Source organism: Panthera uncia, chromosome B4, assembly GCF_023721935.1.
Source record: "Panthera uncia isolate 11264 chromosome B4, Puncia_PCG_1.0, whole genome shotgun sequence".
Lineage (NCBI taxonomy): Eukaryota > Metazoa > Chordata > Mammalia > Carnivora > Felidae > Panthera > Panthera uncia.
This window is the reverse complement of record NC_064809.1, coordinates 61,121,364-61,141,550: the sequence shown is the minus strand read 5'-3', so window position 1 is coordinate 61,141,550 and position 20,187 is coordinate 61,121,364. Positions and strand designations below refer to the sequence as shown.

At 39.5% G+C, this 20,187-nt stretch overlaps 1 protein-coding gene across 2 annotated transcripts in view; it reads left to right on the top strand.

The window, feature by feature from the left end:
• The window catches only part of TMTC1 (transmembrane O-mannosyltransferase targeting cadherins 1), a 624,031-nt gene that overhangs the window by 351,723 nt on the left and 252,121 nt on the right, over nt 1-20,187 (top strand). For both annotated transcript variants that reach the window (XM_049625225.1, XM_049625224.1), the window contains exon 2: nt 15,624-15,801. In XM_049625225.1, the coding sequence (XP_049481182.1) occupies nt 15,624-15,801 (178 nt within the window). The remainder of the gene's footprint in view (nt 1-15,623; nt 15,802-20,187) is intronic.

Genomic DNA, 20,187 nt, shown 5'->3' with positions numbered 1-20,187 from the left:
TTAGTTAGTATGTTTCTTTTAATGCCAGTACTATACTGTTTTAATTACTGTAGCTTTGTAATATAGTTTGAAATTAGGAAGTCTGATGCTTCCAAGCTTTGTTCTTTCTCAAAGTTGTCTTGTGTATTTGGGGTCTTGTGCAGTTACAAATGAATTTTTTTTTCTATTTCAGTAAAAAAAGCCACTAGGATATTATTGGAATACATTGGAATACATTGGCTATAGAATACACTGACTATGGACTACATTGGAATGTATGGAATACATTGGAATACATTGACTATAGATGGCTTTGAGTAGTATGGACTTTTTAACAGTATTAAGTCTTCTGATCTGTAAACATGAGACGTCTTTCTGTTTATTTGTGTCTTTAATTTCTTTCATTAGTGACTTAGGGTTTTAATTATACAAGTTTCATCTCTATTTTTAGTGCTATTTTATTCTTTTCGATGCTATTATAAATGGAATTGCTTTCTTAATTTTGGATAGTTCATAATTATATAGAAATGCAGCTGATTTTTTTAACTGAAATATAGTTGATACAAATGCAGCTGATTTTTGTACATTGATTTGTGTCTTACAACTTTACTGACTTTGAGTATTCTAACAGTTTTTTATTTTGGGGGGAATCTTTAGGGCTCTTTAACGCAAAGGATTGTGTCATCTGCAAACATAGTTTTACTTTTTTTTTTTTTCCAAATGTAAATGCCTTTTATTTCTTTTTCTTGTCTAATTGCTCTGGGTAGAGTCCTAAATAGAAATGCAGGAGTGGACATCCTTGTCTTGCTCTTGATCTTAGAGAAAAACCTTTCAGTTTTTCACTGTTGAGTATGATGTTAATTGTGGACTTTTTATATATGACCTTTATTATATTCAGGTAAATTCTTTCTAAACCTAGTTTTTGGGAATTTTTACCATGAAAGGGTGTTGAATTTTGTGAGATGTTTTTCTTGCATTTATAGACACGATCATGTAATTTAGCTTCCGTTTTGTTAATGTGGTAAATAACATTAGTTGAATTTTGCATGTTGAACTATTCTTGCATCCTAGGGATAAAACCCACTTGGTTATGGTGCATGTTCCTTTTAATGTGCTGTTGAATTCAGTTTGCTAGTATTTTGTTTAAGACTTTCCCATCTGTGTTTATCATGAAAGTTGGCCTGTGGTTTCATTTTCTTATAGTGTCTTTGCCTTAAAAACAAACAAACAAAACAAAACAAAACAAAAAATAAAACCTTTAATTTTGAGGGGCGCCTGGGTGGCTCAGTCATTTAAGTGTCCAACTTTGGCTCAGGTCATGATCTCATGGCTTGTGAGTTTGAGCCCCGCATCAGGCTCTGTGCTAACAGCTCAGAGCCTGGAGCCTGCTTTGGATTCTGTGTCTCCCTCTCTCTCTGCCCCTCCCCTGCTCATGCTCTGTCTCTGTCTCTCAAAAATAAATAAATAAATTAAAAAAAAAACTTTTCATTTTGAGATAATTGTACATTCCCCAGTTGTAACTAATAATACAGAGATCTCTTATACCATTTATCCATTTTCCTCTAGGGTTAAGGTCTTGCATAATTATAGTATAATATCACAACCAGCAAACTGATATTGATACAATCCACAGCTTTTATTTACTTTTTACCAAGTTTACATATACTCTTTTTTATTTTTATTTTTGTTGAGTGTGTATTTAATTCTATGCAGTTTTGTCACATGCAGATTTCTAACATTACCACTAGTCAAGATACAGAACAGTTTCATCACAAGGATCCTTCCTGCTTCTTTATCATAATTATAAACACCTAATTCATAATAACCCCCTAATTCATAACACCCCACCCTACTTCATAATCACTACTAATTTGTTCTCCATGTCTATAATTTTGTCATTTTGAGAATGCTATTTGTGGAATCATTTAGTATGTAACTTGTTAAGGTTGGCCTTTTTTTTTGCACTTAGCATAATTCTCTGGAGTTTATTCAGATTGTTGCATCTCAGTAGTTAATTCCTTCTATTGCTGAGTACTATTCCATTGTATAGATGTAGCACTGTTTACTTATTCACCTGTCGAAGGACATCTGGATTGTTTCCAGTTTTTGGCTGTTTCACAAATAAAACTGCTATAAACATTCATTTACACATTTGTATGTGAACATGTTTTATTTCTTTGGGATAAATGACCAGGATTGCAATTGATGGGTCATATGGTGGTTGCATATTTAGTTTTTTAAGAAACTGGTAGACTGTTTTCCAGACCTTGTCATACTGTGTATGAGTAATCCAGTTTACTTTGCCTCCTCATCAGCATTTGGCATTATCATTGTTTTTTTATTGTAGCCATTCTGATAAGTGTACAGTGATAATCTCATTGTGATTTTAATTTGCATTTCCCTAATGGCTCTCGGTGTTAAATATACTTTCACGTGCTTATTTGCCCTCTGTATATCCTCTTTTGAAAAATGTCTCTTCATGTCTTTCACCCATTTCCTAAGTGGATTTTTTTTGTTGTTGTTGAATTTTGAGATCTCTTCATATATCGTAGGTACAAGTCCTTTGTCAGCCATGTGGTTGGCACATATTTACTCCCATTCTGTAGCCTCTTTTCATCCTCTTCAGAGGGTCTTTCTCAGTCCAAAACTCAAACCTAGTTTCTATTAAAATAGTTTATTACCTTTGATTCATTGAATGAACCTTGTACACACTGAGAGCTGGAAATTACCTTAAGAATAAACAATAAATAAATATGTTAATTAATAAGTAAAGATGTGTAATGCTTGTTTCTATAAAGGTACTTGCATGTATAGAAAGATATTAATCACAGTTTCTCTCAAATAAGAAATGAGCTGAATTTCGAGTGAGGAAATGGATTTTTAGAGGGTCTACTTTTACCAGTTTGCAGGACAGGGTATAAAGGAAAATGAAGGCAGTTTACCAAGATAGGGTGGCTTTGTACTATGTCAATTTAATGAAACTGGAATTTTGTTTCTTGGAAATTCCTTCCCTATATTGTGCTAGGTTATAGTTGTACACAAATTTCTTCCAGATATGGAAAGTGAAAGTGAGACTGCCTATCCCAGTCAGAAGGCTCGTGTCAAGAGAGTCTTGTGGGTTATCACAGACAGGGCGGCTAACCCACTGCTGCTGTGTGACAGTGGCTAGGTCCCTGGTGCTTCCAGAACTTTCCAGATCATGGTGCTCTAGCTACTTCGCATCATGGTGCAAGTGCGAGTGCAGCTCTGTAGGGAAGAGTGCCAGCCTGTTTGCAAGCCACTCACATCATTAAAGTTGGAGCCTTCGAGGCGGTGAGAAGCAGAGGTACCTTGTAGTTCATCTTCGTGGCTTCCAGCTCTGTCTCCCTTTCCCCTACTTCAAGACCCTCCTTCCTCCCTCCCGAATGCCTGCCCTGCCTGCCCTGCTGGCTTTTGACATCTGTTATGGACAGAAGTGGCAGCCTTGCATAGGCCATTTAGCCAGCTTCCACAATTGTGAAAGGTCAAATCTCTACAGTAAATCCCTTCTGCTGTATCCTTCCCTGTGGTTCCGCTTCTGCAGTCAAACTTTAACTGATACAAACGGTCATCTGTGTTCCCTGAAGTGAATTTAGAATTCTAATGAGTTTCTGTTTCTAGTCAAACCTTACATCGGTCTTTTCGTAAGATCATTTCCAAGGGCACACAGGAATATTTTTGGACCCTTGTAGAGCAGAATCAAAACATCTGTGAAAACTTAATCTGCAGCAGTAACCTTTTTTATTTTGCTTCTTTATCCTCCACTGGCCATGACCTGTTTTTAACTCTGGAATCAGGACATTAACCACGTTCAGTCACTTGGTAGACACTTAATTGACACAGAACCAAAACCCATGATGCCCATAACCTCCACCTTGAAATATGGCCCTGATTGATTTAAAAGGTGCTTAGCTTTTTAATTTTATTTCCTTTCTACCTCTTTCCTCTTGAGAAGAAACTCCTGCTGGATTGCTAGCAGTGCCATTCTGCATCAGGAAGGAAGGAGAAGCTTCCTTCAACAAGGAAGATCCAATGGTTTTCAGGTTAAAGATGGGGAAATGAAGGCAAATTAAAGGACCTTAAACTCTTGATTCTGTCTCCATGTTTAGGCTATTAGATCATAGTGTTCTACCAGTTTGCTATAAAGTTTTATTTTATTGAAGGCTTCTGATGATGATATAAACCGTAAGAGTGAAAGTGGGTGGTTTAAAATGTCAGAGTTAAAAAATAGAATATCTTAATATGTGCAGCTGTAAGCATTTGCAACATTTTAATGCTTGGATCTGGAGAGGGTTTTTTTTTTTTTTTGCAGCAGTTTGCATCTTTTAGTCACAGATGATACACCAACCATGAAAATCAGCTCTAGCCTCTGTGCCCCAAAACTGAAAGAAATGGTGGAGTGTTCATTTTGGTTCTGTTTCTTTTGATTTGCCGCAACTCTTTGGAATTCATTTTGAGATAGTCTGTCTATTGCAGCAAAACTCATAAGTTTGTGTTCTGAGTCTATGATAAATGGACAAATGGAGATTGTTTGACTAGATTGTCTAGGATGTTCAGTGATGGATATAGCCAAGGAAAAATATGATTGGATGCGATAGAGATTTTATAGAGAAAAATGAAAAAATGGCCTCTGAAAATTTCATGCCAACTAAGGTTTATCTTAGAAACCCCAAGAGGAGGGGGTTAAGATTGTTGCCTGCTAGCATATACTTTAGATGTAAGATAAGCTTTAGACTACAGTCTGGCAGTGTAGGAAGGATGGAAAATGAGAGGAATATATTTTTGAATTATGAGGGTTTTTGTAGGTGAATCTCTCAATGGGGGCTTGGAAACACTTTTTTTTTTTTTTAAATTAACAAATGTCTTTTTTATCTTCCTTTGGAGCTACATTCATGTTTTCCTTAAAATTTTCTTTAATTTCTTGTTTTTTTTTTTATTTGAGAGAGAGAGAGAGAGAGAGAGAGAGAGAGAATCCCAAGCAGGGTCCTGACATGGGGCTCAATCCCAGGACCCTGGGATCATGACCTGAGGCAAAATCATGAGTGGGATGCTTAACCAACTGAGACACCTAGGCGTACGATGTTTTTCTTAACTTTGAATACATAGTTATCCCACTTAAAAGGATGGGGCAGGGTAAGGAATGCTTGGCCATGTGAGAGTAATGGCTCTGTTACTTTTCCAAATGATAAGAAATGGTTTCTGTTCTATGAGCCCCTGTTGATCTGACCCCTGACCTCTACCATCTAGTCTATCAATCTGCAACTCATTCTAGAGTTCTTATGCCCTTTACAGGCCAAACCTGCTGCTGCTGCCTTTGCATTTTCTGAATTGCTTTCCCCAGACCTGTGCCCTCTTGTTCTCTCACCACTTTGAGTCCCTGTTCAAATGTCACTTCATCCTTTGCACTTTCCCTGGTTCCCCAATCCAAAATGGCAGACTCTCCTCCATATTTAATCCTTACTCTCTCACTCTGTATCTTCCTTGCCTTAGTAGCCCTCATTCCTATCTGACAACATGGATTTATTGTTGGTTTTTATCTTCTCTCATACTGTGTAAACTCCATGAGGTATATCTTTAGCACCTGGAGCCGTGCTTGTCATACAAAGTCAGGGCTTCATAAATTACTGTTAAAAGAATGAGTTAATTAATAACTTATGTGAATGCTTGACTTTTTCAGGTTAATATTTAGGTAGGGCTACACCTTTATATATAGATGAAAAAGTCTGCTTGACTTATTTCTTGGTTTATTTACCTTTTGTCTTCCTCTGTCAAAGAGAAAAGTAGAGACACATAGAGATGGTTGCAGTAGGTCCTGCTTACTGGGCGGTTAAGGGGCAATTTTGATTCTGAGAGGGGCAACTGTGGCTCCCTGTTGTCACCTGCTGTGACTGTAACTCTGTAGAGAATGAGGATCTACAGCGCTTTGCGACCCACCATTCTCCTCTTGCGTGGCATACTGATGTGTGCTGGTTGCTGGGTGCTTGCTATAGATTTGAAGACCGGACACAGCAGCTGTACCTTCTGAGGCAAACCCCAGAATTACACAGGGTTCTCTCCATACCCTACTGTCAGGGGACAAAAGCTCAGCCATGCCTGTGGCCTACAGTCTATAAAGAATGGCCATGTTTTTTCCAGCCAATGAGGTAGACATGAAATATTATTTCCGGTTGGATCAAATAGATTATAAGGCCCTGAAAATACTTTCTCAAGGGAACTATGATGGCTGTGACTTTCTGTCCCCAAGTATTACAGAATAAAGAATTTGTCTGGTTTTTATCCCAGGTTCCTGGGAGCTTCTAAACCCTTGGAATTTCCCGAGTGATGAGAGTGTCTCTGTTGTTCATGGTGGGCCTGAGACCACACTTCAGTTTATGTTAAGGAAGAGGTAACTCATGATGGGCCTCCAGATAGTTTCAGAACGTCGGCTGGCTCTGCTGGAAAGACCAAGCATATGATTAGGGAGACGGGACTTTGAGCCACATACCAGCCCTACCTTCCAACCTCTGGGAAGGGAAAGGGGAGCTGGAGATTGAGTTCAGTCACATGATGAAGGATTGAATCAATCAGCCTAAGTAATAAAACCCCACTTAAATTTTTTTTAAGTTTATTTATTTATTTTGAGGGAGAGAGTGAGCAGAGGAGAGGCAGAAAGAGAGGGAGAGAGAGGATCCCAAGCAGGTTCTGCATGTCAGCAGAGATGTGGGGCTTGATCTCACAAACTGTGAGATCATGACCTGAACTGAAATCAGGAGATGGACGCTTAACCGACTGAGCCACCAGATGCCCAGAAACCCAAATTAAAAACTTGACATAGAAGCTTGGTTGAGTTTCCTTGATTGGTAATCATACATCATTGTGCTGAGAGGGTGATGTGTCCTGAAGGCATGGATGGTTTGTGTTTAGGACCCTCCCAGATCTACTCCATGGATCTTTTCTTTTGATTGATTTTGATTTGTATGCTTTATAATAAAACTGCAGTCGTAAGCTTAACACTTTCTTAAATTCTGTGAGGCATTCCTGCAAATTCCTAACCTGAGAGAATCGTGGGAATCCCCTAATTTGTGGTCAGTTGGTCAGCAGTGCAGGTGGCCTGGGAACCATTGAACTTGCAGCTGGTATCTGAAGTGAGTAGAGTCCGAAGCAGGACTTTGTCCTCACATAAACTCTGGGTAGTCACTGTCAGAACTGCACTGCACCCAGGAACTTTACCAAACACATACCTTTAAAAGAGAACAAATTTCCAGGAGTGCCTGGGTGGCTCAGTCGATACAGTGTCCAACTCTTGATTTTGGCTCTGGTCATAATCCGAGGGTCCTGGGATTGAGCTCTGCATTAGGCTCCTCGATGAGCATGAAGCCAGCTCAAGATTCTCTGTCTCTCTCTTCCTCTGCTCCACATCCCCGCTCATGATCTCTCTCTCTCTCTAAAATAAAAAAATAAAAAAATAAAAATAAAAGAAAACAAATTTGCTAAAAATTCACAACCCCATTATAGTTATAACTGTACTTATATGATGTTTGGTGTTGATCTTTTAATTTTTATTATTTGCTGACTCTCTTTATGAAGATTTTCTTCTGGGACTTGCTGCCTTCTAGATATGGTCACTGATCTTCCTTTCCTCAATTTTCCCACCCTTTCTTTGATGCTATTGCTACTCTGAGCACTTATGAGACAATAGTGACAATAACTTCCCCTTGCATGGGGTGTGGGCTCCTCCTGACAAGCCCCTCCTCCCCTGTTCCCTCCCTATGGCTTCCTCATAGCCAGGCGAAGATGTGATGCCTTGAGCACAAACCAAAACCATGAATTTTATTTTTGTCTCAGAGCACCAATCTCCCCTTTGCACTGTTGTTTGCATTGGTGCTTGTGAATCACATCCTTTGGTTCTTTGATACATTAAGTGATGATGATTTGCTGATTTATTCTTGATACTAGAGGGAATGCAGAAGAAGAGCAACCAGAATGATTAAGGGCCAAAGGGATTCGCCTTGGAGGAAAACGAGAAAAAACAGATGTTGTTATTTATTGGTTGAATGATCTAAGGAGACTATGGAAACCACTTACAAACATTTGAGAGCTGGGAGGATGGCAGGAGAAGGGGAAGAAGAAAAATGGATGGGAATAGAGGAAGACAGGAGAATATACCGTATGTTCAGTATTGGGCTGTGGGAACTCACAAGGCAAGTGTTGGAGAGCCCATTATTGGATAGCAGAAACAGATTGTAAAGGGGTAAATGTAATTTTTTCTTTCCCCTAGTTTGTAGCTCTTATTGGAAAAAAATGTAAACTGGATTCTCCTGGTAAGTGTGGCAAACATATGTAGCCTTCCTTTAAGCTTTGTGATGCATGACTCTCATTGTTCTGAGTATCACCTGTTTTGAATCACTGGGTTTCTTGAGACAGATTTCTGGGCCCCATTTCAGATTTACTGACTTAGAATATCTTGGGATGGGATAAGGGAATCAGCAATTGTAGCTAGCACGCCAGGGGATTCAGAATCCTGTGAACCACTGGGACTCAGTGGGAGCATATGTTTCATGAGGTTGAGATGCCAAATATTGCTGGTGTAATATACAAAAAGGAATCCCAAAGCTCATTGAGATAAGGATGTTGCAATGCACTTATCACATGCTGCCTGCCCACACCTTCCTCCCACCACTCTACTACATTTCCTGAGAGGGCCAGATGATTTTCCCTTCACTGAGGCATTGAGAAATATATTAGCAGGGGAGCACTGACAACTTCGGGAAGCTCTGCGTGGACTCTTTTCTGTAGGCCAAGTGTGGTGTGGGAGATGCTGCGAGTGAGGTAGACTTTCTGATTTCAGTGGGGGTGATGGGACCCTGGAGTACCAGATGTCAAGTGGCAATGCTTAGCTGCCACAGACAAGGTGAGTGCTTTTACCATGATTGGCAGCAGGGATGCAGTAGTAATCACAATGTTTTGACCCCCTGAGAGGGGCCATTGGTGGTGACTAATCAGTCACATTGTCCCTAGGTATGAAGTAGATGGGCAGCCCTCTTAAATCTTGCTTCAGCTGTATACCACGAAAACTCCAGGTTTTGGGCCCCAAACCAGACGTGAGCCATGACCTCTTCTGGAGGCTCCAGACCTCTGCTAGTTTGTTGAGATGGAGCTGTTTGATTGATGTGGAGTTGGGGTCCCCTGGAGGAAAGACCCTAGTATATTTCCTAGCAGAAGTCTCTTCCAGAAGATACAGCCTGTTTTTGTTTTCTTAAACCAGAAGTATTTTCCAAAGAAGAAAATCAAGAGTAAGGGGCTTTGTTTATCTAGAGCTCCAGGGTATGCAGGTGTGAGGAGAAGGAAGTGCGGCCAATGGCTTTCTTCTCCCCTTCCCACCCCTCCTTCCGTGACATCTTGGTGCCAAACTGTGTGACCCTGTAACCTTTTCTGGGGACAGGTGCTTTCTGATTGCTGTGAGCTCATCATGGCCCCACCTTTCTGGACAGTTTTACAAGGAGGCAGAGGAGCTCAGACAGAGGAGGGGTATTAGCATTCATATTTGCCAAAGTCTGGAAGGCTTTCGAGCAGTCCGACATGGCTGTTCAGACTTTTTCTGGAAAAAAAAAAAAATCCTATTGGCCAGTTTAGCTTTAAATGAGAAATGAAGGCTAAATGAAATAAAATTAGAGATTCTTACTGTTGACTGGGAAGGATGATCTTTTCAACTTTCAACTTAAGGTGAGTTTATGTGCTCATTCGGTAAACTTTCATTTAGAATCAATTCACTGTGTGCTAAGTGAGATGGATACTATGAGGAAAAGAAATTAATGTTTTACAGTGTATGAAAAAATGCTTATAATATTTGAGGAATATAGTAAAAGTTTTAAAAAACTGATGTGTGCTATAATGGAGTCTGTTCGGGGTGACATGGAACCCTAGAGACTGTACTTAGGTGGTATTTCAGGTGTGCTGTTTATCATGTTCCTGCATGGACATTTCTGGGTGTCCAAACACCAGTTCTAGTTTTAAATATTACTTCTTTGTTTTTGAGCTGAGGCCTGTCTCATAGCAGTTGTTGTTTCGTATTGTGGTAAATTGTGCATACTTGTGCCCTCTGAATAGGCAACGTGTTTCCATGCGGCCATGTAGTACTTCAAGAGAAGCTGGAAATTTTTATATAAAATCGTCTGTTTTAAAAATGTCGGTGGGGGGGCGCCTGGGTGGCTCAGTCGGTTAAGCGGCCGACTTCGGCTCAGGTCATGATCTCGCGGTCCGTGGGTTCGAACCCCGCGTCGGGCTCTGTGCTGACAGCTCGGAGCCTGGAACCTGTTTTGGATTCTGTGTCTCCCTCTCTCTGACCCTCCCCCGTTCATGCTCTGTCTCTCGCTGTCTCAAAAAAATAAATAAACGTTAAAAAAAATTAAAAAAAAAATGTCAGTAGGGTGCCTGGGTGGCTCAGTTGGTTGAGTGTCCAACTTCGGCTCAGGTCATGATCTCTCACGGTTTGTGGGTTTGAGCCCGGCGTTGGGCTCTGTGCTCACAGCTCAGAGCCTGGAGCCTGCTTCGGATTCTGTGTCTCCCTCTCTCTCTGCTCCTCCCCCACTCACGCTCTGTCTCTCTCTCTCAAAAATAAATAAACATTAAAAAATTTTTTTTCAAAAGATTAAAAATAAAAATGTTGGTAAATTCGGGGCCCGTGGGTGGCTCAGTCAGTTCAACGTCTGACTCTTGGTTTCAGCTCAGATCATGATCTCAGGGTTGTGGGATGGAGACCTGCGGCAGGCTCTGTGCTGGCCGTGGAGCCTGCTTAAGATTCTGTCCCCCTCTACCACTTGCTTGTGTGCACTCTCTTTCTCTCAAGAAAAAAAAGTGGTAAATTAAAGAAAGAAAGAAAAGGTATACAGATGAAACAAAATAATTTGCAGACTTAAACTTGGCCCTTAGTCTATTTGCAACATTGTTATTGGATCTTAGTTTCCACTCAGAGAGGTACTTGAGTAAGTGCATTGCTTAAATATTTCATCATTCATTCATTTGTATATCCATCCACGTATCCACTTAATTTTGACAACTGTGAACCAGGCAGTATGCTAGATACTAGGGATACAGCCATAATATGGCAAAGATCATTTCCCTTGGAGGATTTGGTATCATTTCTGTCATCTTTCTTTAGGCTGAGCATCCTCCATTTCCTCAAGCCTACCTTCCTGAGACATCACTTTGAGACTCCCCATCCTTCAGCATCCTGGAGCTCTCCTGTGAAGATGCTCCAGCGTTTAAGTAGCACTCACAGAGGCTGCTGCCCCACATTGGATACCACCTACCTTCACTGTCCCGCATGCAGACAGAATGTCTCCCTCTTTCCTATCTCTGCGCCTGGTAGGTTCTCCCCTTGCTAGGTTTCTTTCACTGTTAATTATCTGCTTAGTGTCTCTCTTTCTCTGGTAGCAGATGCCATGTCTTCTCCTTGTGTCTCTGGGCCCTACATCACACCTGACATGTAGTAGGTACTCAATAAATATCTGTTAGAGTGAATTGAAATGAAAGTTAGTTGGACTTATGCAGAACCCTGTCTGTGGTTTGGTCTGTTTTGATAGCCAGGACATAATAACTCTGAGTTTAGAGTAAACTAACAGTTCTTGGACAATGCTATGTGAGTAGTTTTAGTCTAGATTGCAAGTATTTTGTTCCCTTTTATGTCCAAATGTGGATTTTGCTCTTACCCATATTCTGTGTAATCCTGTAAGAATTAACTAACAATATCAGGCATTTAAACCCTTTGCCAATCTTAGTCTCCCAGAACAGTGACCCTCCTTCCCAGATACAGGCTTTCTGGCAAGCTTGGTTAGCATACGCTACAGATCTAGCTAAGTCCTTGATAGAAATATGGGACAGACCAGAGATAACATAAGAGTCTTGTGACTTACACTGAAGGTCTACATCTAAGGGGACATTGATTATTATTCACTACTCTTTGTGTTTGCTACAAATCCTTCTTCTTATATCTTGTGCACAAGGTGATTGTGAAAGATTTTGATAAATGCCTTTGTTAAAATAAAGATAGGATGTGTCTGTCACATTCCCTGCCCAATTAAAATGTGAGGTTCATCAGTTGAACCCCCTTTTTGTGAACCCGTATTGGATCCTAGGATCAGAGATTCTTTTTCCAATGCTCACAAATAACATTTTGTTATTATTTCATCTCAAGATCACTTGTTTATAGTTTGAAGAGTTCACTCTCTATCTTTTTAGATACTTGGGAACTTCTCCTAACTTTAGATTCTCAGTAATTTCTTAAAGCTTAGATTTGCCAGTAACTGGTACCATGTGAGAGGCTTTCAGTTACTTTAGTACTGCGGTGGATCCCCATTCAGTAATTTATTTTTATATTTTGGGGTCTAAATGAATTCCCTTGAAACACCAAGCATTTTTTTCCTAACCAGTTTCCAGGAATAATAATATGATGGTAGCTATACTTGTGGTAAACATAATAGCATGTGTATAAACGTGTCAAATCACTAAGTTGTACACTTGAAACTAATGTAATATTGTGTGTCAACTATACTCAGATTAAAAAAAAAATCCTCCCCCCAAAAATCAGGGATTTGGCTTATTAGATGTCTTGCCTTCTCTCTATTGTCATCTTATGATTATCACAGTATGATGCATCCTTGTATACTAAAAAGAAAAGTCCTGTTTCTTCTTCTGCTTATAGTCCATACTTCTGACACCAGATATGTAGGGCTTTTTTTCCACAGTGATCAATTCTCAGTGTCCTACAGTATGTGGATATCCTGCAATTCAATGTAATTCTGCCACTGTTTGTCTGGAGTTAGCATTAGATCCCCCAGGTTAAGGGCTCATTTCCTTCCACAAGACTCACCCCATTTCAGATACCAGTTGCAAGTCGTGGGTCCCTAGATTGCCACACTTCTGTCTAACTTGGTTGTTAAATCAGTGTTCCCATGAGCCCCTCCTCAGGCTCAATAATTTGCTATAATGGCCCACAGAACTCAAGCAGACACTTACTTAATGTTTACTGGCTTATTATAGAATAAAGGATATAGATGAACAGCCAATGAAGAGATGCTTAGGTGGGGTCTGGAGGGTCCCAAGCACAGGAGCTTCTGTCCCTGTGAAATTGAGGTGTGCCACCTGCCCAGCTTGTGGATGTGCTCACCAATGTGGAAGTTCTCCAAAACCTGTAGTTCAGAGATTTTTATGGAGGCTTCATCAAGTAGGCATCACTGATAATTAACTCAATCTCTAGCCCTTCTCCAATCCCTGGGGTGGAGGAGGGGGAGAGGGAGAAAGGCTGGAAGTTCTAAGCTTCTAATCATAACTCGATCTTTCTGGTGACCAGCCCCCATCCAGAAGCCATTCAGGAGCCTACCAAGAGTCATGTTATTAGAGCAAAAGGTAATCCTATCACTTAGGAAGTTCCAAGGGATTTAGGAGCTCTGTGTCAGGAACCGGGCCAAAGACCAAAAATTGGAACAAAAGATACTCCTACTACCTTTATAACTTAAGAAATTACAAAGGTTTTACCATTTCTACCAGGAGTTGGGATGAAGACCAAAATGCATATTTATTATATTACAATGTCATATCTGTCTGTTTATATCTGTATATCTATCTACATCTATCTTTGAACACTTTTCAGGTTATTTCCTTATGGAAAATTCCTAGAAGTGGAATTTTTGATCAAAGATTATGTACTTCTTTAAAAAAATTTTTTTTTAATGTCTCTTACTTATTTTTGAGAGAGAGACAAAGTGCTAGTGGGCAATGGGCAGAGAGAAAGGGAAACACAGAATCCAAAGCAGGCTCCAGGTTCCTAGCTGTCAGCACAGAGCCTCACATGGGGCTTGAACTCATGAACCATGAGATCATGACCTGAGCCTTAGTCAGGCTTAACCCACTGAGCCACCCAGGCACCCCCAAAAATTACGTACTTCTTAAAGCCTTTGCTATGTATTGACAAATTTGAGACCTTCCCAGGGGTTGTGAGATAGTTTGCCTATTTAGTTTTTTTGCCCTGAGTGTGAATGAACTTTAAATGAATGGCTTAGTTGGTCTGGAAAGCTTAGCCTGATGAAAATCAGCCTCAGGAGGATGGGCTCTCTGGGAACTGCACCTAAGTTCTCCGAGGATAGGGACCTGGTCTTGCCCTTTCTCAAAGCTCCACCGTCTTAAGCTCTGATTTCCAACAGCTCTCTCACCATAGGTGGGTCCTCTTGAACTGGAATGGGATGCGATTCTCTCTCCTCTAGCTGTACCTGACCATTCCTCTTTCCCTCCATATGTTTCACGCTACATTCCCGTCTTAAGGACTCTGGGGTGTGTGCAGAGTAGTGGGTCCGCCAACATACAGCTGGCTTGAATCTTACCTCGGAGCCCTGAAGTTTGATTCCACAAAACAGTTCATTTTTTCTAGACTTAGTTAGGACCATGATTACTTCAGTGGGAACGGAATTGGCGTCAATTAGTAACTATGACATTTATATTCATGTGTCCAAATAAAGCTTGAGATGCTTAAAATTCTGTTAAATTTGTGCATGAATCAAGTCAAGTATTTAGAATATGCATATGCCATCGCTAAAGTTGACTTTTTCATTCTCGATTGTTTTGGCAAAGAGGAGGTGTTTCTATAAGAGAAGCAGATCAAGGGCATGAGAATAAAGACATGGGATTACTGTTTCAGTAAAATAAGCTGGACTATAGACAACTACAGGCAACCCCCCTTAGAGTATATATGCTCCCCCAAAAGAATCATGCCCTATACAACTATTTTTTTCTGTAACCCCACAGAGTCAATTGGGGACATTATGTCCTGTTATTAAATTTAAGGCAACCTTCAGAAGTGTCTCTGTTCTGCATTTCATAGTAAAGTATTTTTAAAGATGTTGAACAATAAATTTCCCTTCTTTTTGTGACACTCTTTAGTTTCTTCGTCATAATTTTAGAATTCAGATTTTGAGATCTGTGGGAATTTATGTTAGAAAACATTTAATACAGATTCTGAAATGCTATGCTTTTGCTCATCCTTTTAATTTCAGCTGCAGCTGGTAATAGTGTCTTTAGGTGCACTGAAGATCCCTTGTGGGGTGGTAATTAATGATCATTCCGGGTGCATAGTCTGGAAATTTGGTTCCTGGTGGGTATTCTGGGTGAGAGAACACGTTCATGCTTGATTTGTCCCAACTCTGACCACAGTCACAGTCTTGTGGCTTTTCTGTCTTCTCCAGGGGCTGCATCTCTGACCCAGAGCACTGTGGACTTGCTTTTGAACCCTCAGCTCCTTGGGAAGAGCTGGTAGTGAAAGCAAGAGTCTCTCGGGGCTGTTTGCATTAGCCACGGAGTGAAGGAAAAACAGGTCCAGCACCTAGCTGCTTGTCTTCTCGGGCCACAGGGTTTTCTGAAATAATATTGTATTGCTTTTGCAATGACTTTTGCAGATAGGAAAATTCTGAGATAGGGAAAAAATGATACTTGTATATGTAGAGTAACCTGATGTTGGGAGTCATCCATTAAAAATAATTGATTGAACAGCTTATCTTTTTTAAATGATCAGTTCCCTCTGCTTTCTCTGCTCCCTTGCGCTTATGTTTTCTGTTTGTAGCTGATTCCATTTTTGTTTTTGTTTTTATCTTTTTTTACAGGCTGAACGTATTTTTGACTGGTATGAACCCATTCTACTTTCATGCAGTGAATGTGATTTTGCACTGCCTAGTGACCCTTGTCCTGATGTACACCTGTGACAAAGCTGTCTTCAGGAATCGCAGACTTGCTTTTGCTACGGCGTTGCTTTTTGCTGTGCATCCTATCCACACGGAGGCAGTGAGTATCCCTGGAACTTAATGAAACAATGAACTAAAACAAAAAACAAAACAAAAAACAAAACAACAACAACAACAACAAAATGAGCCTTTCAAAACCACGGTAATTCAGTGCTCCACTAAAGTGTTTGTCTTTATGTATAAACCATTCTGCTTGACAACTTTTCTTTTTGAATGTTCAAATGGCCTTCAGAATTTAACTGCTTTTCTAAATAACCACTGTTGTTATTACACGTAGTAATAAATGGCCACAGTTTATTTGAATAAAATGTAAGTTCTAACGTGTTTTAAACAGCACAGGGCATTTTGCGATACTTGTCCTGCCGAGGCATTGTTCTTGCTCTGCGTTTGTATTTTACCTTTTCTCTCTGTGCTTTTTATTTACAATATTTATGATGCTGAGCTGTGAGTAAGAGGAAAGGCTAAAAAGTTAGACTTACATTCTTCAAGTTAGAAAGACAGACTTAAGAGAGGGATTTATAAATAGGTTTCTAAGTTATTTCGTGTGAAGTGTAGTTATTTGGTGGGTGATGACAAATTTATTTAAAAGATAGTTCAAATCTGTGGTCCTCTTTAAAATAGGTATTTAATCATGCACCCAGAAGGCATTATCAATTTATCTCATTTCACATCTCAGTAATACTTGGTTTATTTTAGCATAACTCAGTAACCACAGTTGGTTTATTTTATATGTATTGCTGGGGGCAGATGAAGACTTTCTAAGGGGTATGTTTTAAAAGAATCATTTCCAGAGCCTCAGCTTGCATCTGGACACTTTCCTACAGTTTATCTGTCTCAGAACATGCCTGGGGTCAAAGTGTCAAGTTGGTTCTTCTCTCTGTCATCCCCTTTCTTTTTTAAAAAAAAAAAAGTTTATTTATTTATTTATTTTTGAGAGAGAGAGAAAGAGAGAGAGAGGGTGGGGCAGAGAGAGAGGGAGAAGAATCCCAAGCTGGCTTCGCACCAGCAGTGCAGAGCCTGATGTGGGGCTCAAACTCACTAACTCTGAGATCGTGACCTGAGCGGAAATCAAGAGTTGGATGCTCAACCAACTGAGCCACCCAGGCACCCCTCCCTCCTCTCCTTTCAATTGTCCTTCTCTCATTGAAAAATAAGAAGGACAATTGAAGAGGGCACTTGTTGGGATGAGGACTGGCTGTTGTACATAAGCAATGAATCACGGGAATCTACCTCTAAAACCAAGAGCACACTGTATATACACTGTGTGTTAGCCAACTTGACAGTAAATTATATTTAAAAAAAGAAAAAGAAAAAGAAAAAGAAAAAGAAGAATGTCTCAAATACATCAGACTTTTACTATTCCCCAGGTATAGAAATCTCTGAGATACCTTACAAAGAAACAATTTGATATATTGGTGTCAGCAAAGCCTCCTTCAATGAAGGCATCATAGACCCGAAGATGAGCTTCATATCACGCTCTGTCTTACACATATTTCTGTGAAGAATACAGCATGGCATTAGAAGTAGGGTATGGTGGCCTGTGTTGATCTTCTGAATTCAGAAGTGAGATGGTTGTCATGGGAATGCATAATAATATGTTCATTTGAATTGACATAAGAAGTTTGATTTGGCCAATTGGTTTTATAATGAGGACTGGTTTTGCCAGTTAGGCTATATGTGATAGATATTTTCCACACACAGTATTGTAAATCTGTAAGCCCAAGATTTTGATACAAATCTATTTGGAGTGAGTGACAAAAAATGATTTTACAAAAACAATTACATTACTTAAGGTAAATTTCCCTGCCGTTCCTTGAGTGCCTCTCAAAAGGTGCCTCTAAGTGGAAGATTATGCTATAACTGTTATTAAGAAGTGTATTTTTATATCTAAGAGCTACTTATCATTTTTTCTAATTTGTGATGTATTAAAAAATTATGTATTAACACTAAGTGGAATAATAATATAAAATTGAAAATTTAACAGTTATCACAAGGACGTTTACAATAAATTTAAATATATAAGTATTTTTATTACAGGGAGGAGATGGTAAGTAGAATATTTTTAAGCATAACTATTTAATACATTAATAAACAATGCTGAGGAGGAAATAAAATAGAAATAAGAGTTCAAGGGGAAATGGGTGTGAAATATCCATCATTTAATGAAGAGCCTGTTCATGTTTGTGTAAATGGAAAACAATGAGCTTCAAATTGCTGTGGTACATTCCAGATTCCATTTGGTACATTTAAAACAGTAATATTATGGCCTTATTTTGAAATGTCAGTATTTACAATGCATAGGAAATTAGATCCTTGCAAGTATTTAAAATTATGATGAAAAATTTTAGATATGAATTTTAAAAGATGAGAGAGATACAAAAGTTTTTAATATTCTTTTTGGATGTCATATGAAGAGAAATAATCAAAGACTATTACTCCTAGCCATATAGAATATATGACACCAGGTCAAAGTACAGTTGAAAATATGTGTGTGGAGCGTCTTGGGGAACATTTTTTCAGGAAAGAATAAATGAATAGGACAATAACGGTCTTAATTCTATGCTTGCAAAGAGGGAGAGCAGGTAACCTTGGACAGTGAGATCATGAGCTGGTAGAGTTAGGTTGAATTCTAAGAAAAAAAATCCTGTTAGCAAAGTGACCTTTAAAAAAAGGTTTCATTAAGGAGACACCTTGGGTGGCTCAATTGGTTGAGCGTCCAGCTCTTGGTGTCATCTCAGGTCATGATCTCACAGTTTGTGAGTTTGAGCCCTGTATCAGGCTCTGCACTGACAGCACAGAGCCTGCTTGGGATTCTCTCTAGTCCTCTTTCTCTGCCCTCCTCCCTCTTCCTCCCCAAACCCCCCCCACCCCCACTCATGCTCTCTCTTTCTTACAATAAATAGACTTAAAAAAATGAAAAGGTTTCAATAAGCTTTTGTACTAATAAAAAAAAAATCCATGATAACACAATTATAGGGACAAAGGAGTCTGAGAGCTGGACATTTAAGGAAAAAGTTTAAAGAAACTATTTGCATTCACAAGGAATGAGAGAAGTGTAGGAAGGAAGTGAAGGAAGTAAAGAAATTTGACTTACATAACAATCTATACTAGGAAGTAAAATCAAGATACTATTTCAGTTATAGGTAATAGTTTAGGTTTCTAAGGAAGAAGACAGAGAAATAGAAAAAAAGGTATTGTGTTGTGGAAGACTTAGTGACAAATTATTTTTAAAAAGGGAAAATAGATCACAGGGTGGCTGGAGAGGCAGTTAGAGGGATGTATCTCCCTTTTGTTAAACAAGAACAAAAATGGGACCATAAGTAATCCCAGGAAGGATGGAGGATTTACATTTTTGGGGGAGGGGCTCAAAAAATTTTTTAATGTTTATTTTTGAGAGAGAGAGAGAGAGAGGGAGCGAGACAGGGAGCAGGGGAGGGACACAGGGAGAGGGAGACACAGAACCTGAAGCAGGCTCCAGGCTCTGAGCTGTCAGCACAGAGCCCAGTGCCCCACAGGAGGAGAGGTTTAGTTTCAACATATTGGTCCGATCAAAGATTTGCTTCCTTAATTATGTAATCAGCATATAGTAAATGAATACTTGTTTGGTGCAAGCACTGTGCTGGGTGCCAAGAGGTTATGTGGGTGGATAAGGGGTCCCTACCCATAATTTGTTCACAAGCTCCTAAAAAAGCCAAAGAACATACACATAAATACATACAAGACAAAACAATATGTTGTAATAAAAAAAATCATTTCCAATTTAAGTATGCAGGAACAAATTCATTTATTTACTCAATCTTTCAACAAATAGATTGCAGAGGGTATAGCACTGACCAAGGTATACGCAGACCTTTCTTCGTTGAAGGCCTGTGATTCTGGAAGAGTTTTCTTTTATTGTCTTTTTTTTTTTTTTTTTTTTTTTTTTTTTGAGAGACAGCAAGCAGGAGAGGGGCAGAGAGTAAGGTTGAGAGAGAGAATCCCAAGCCCGCTTCATGCTGTCAGGTCAGAGCCCAATGTTGGGGCTCGATTCCATGAACCATAAGATTGTGACCTAAGCCTAAATCAAGAGGCAGACGCTTAACCGACTGAGCCACCCAGGTGGCCCAGAAGGGTTTCTGACAGTATATTTCTGGGGAAATCATGGGAAATTTGTATGTGTTTCTGAATCCTGAATCATGAGATAAATAAGTAGAGAAATTGGGAAAATGGGGAATATCATTGTAATTCCCTTCTAGGAATAAAACTTAGCAATCATTATAGAAACATTATTGGTTGGAAGGAATGCACTTGACTTACGTCAAGTCAAAAGCAAGAGCAGGAAATGCTGATACATGGAGCTGAAGGTTAAGTTCAACATTTCCAGAACTGGGACAAGAGCACGTAGGAGAGAATTGGTAGTGATCTAATCAGTCATTCTGGCTTTCAG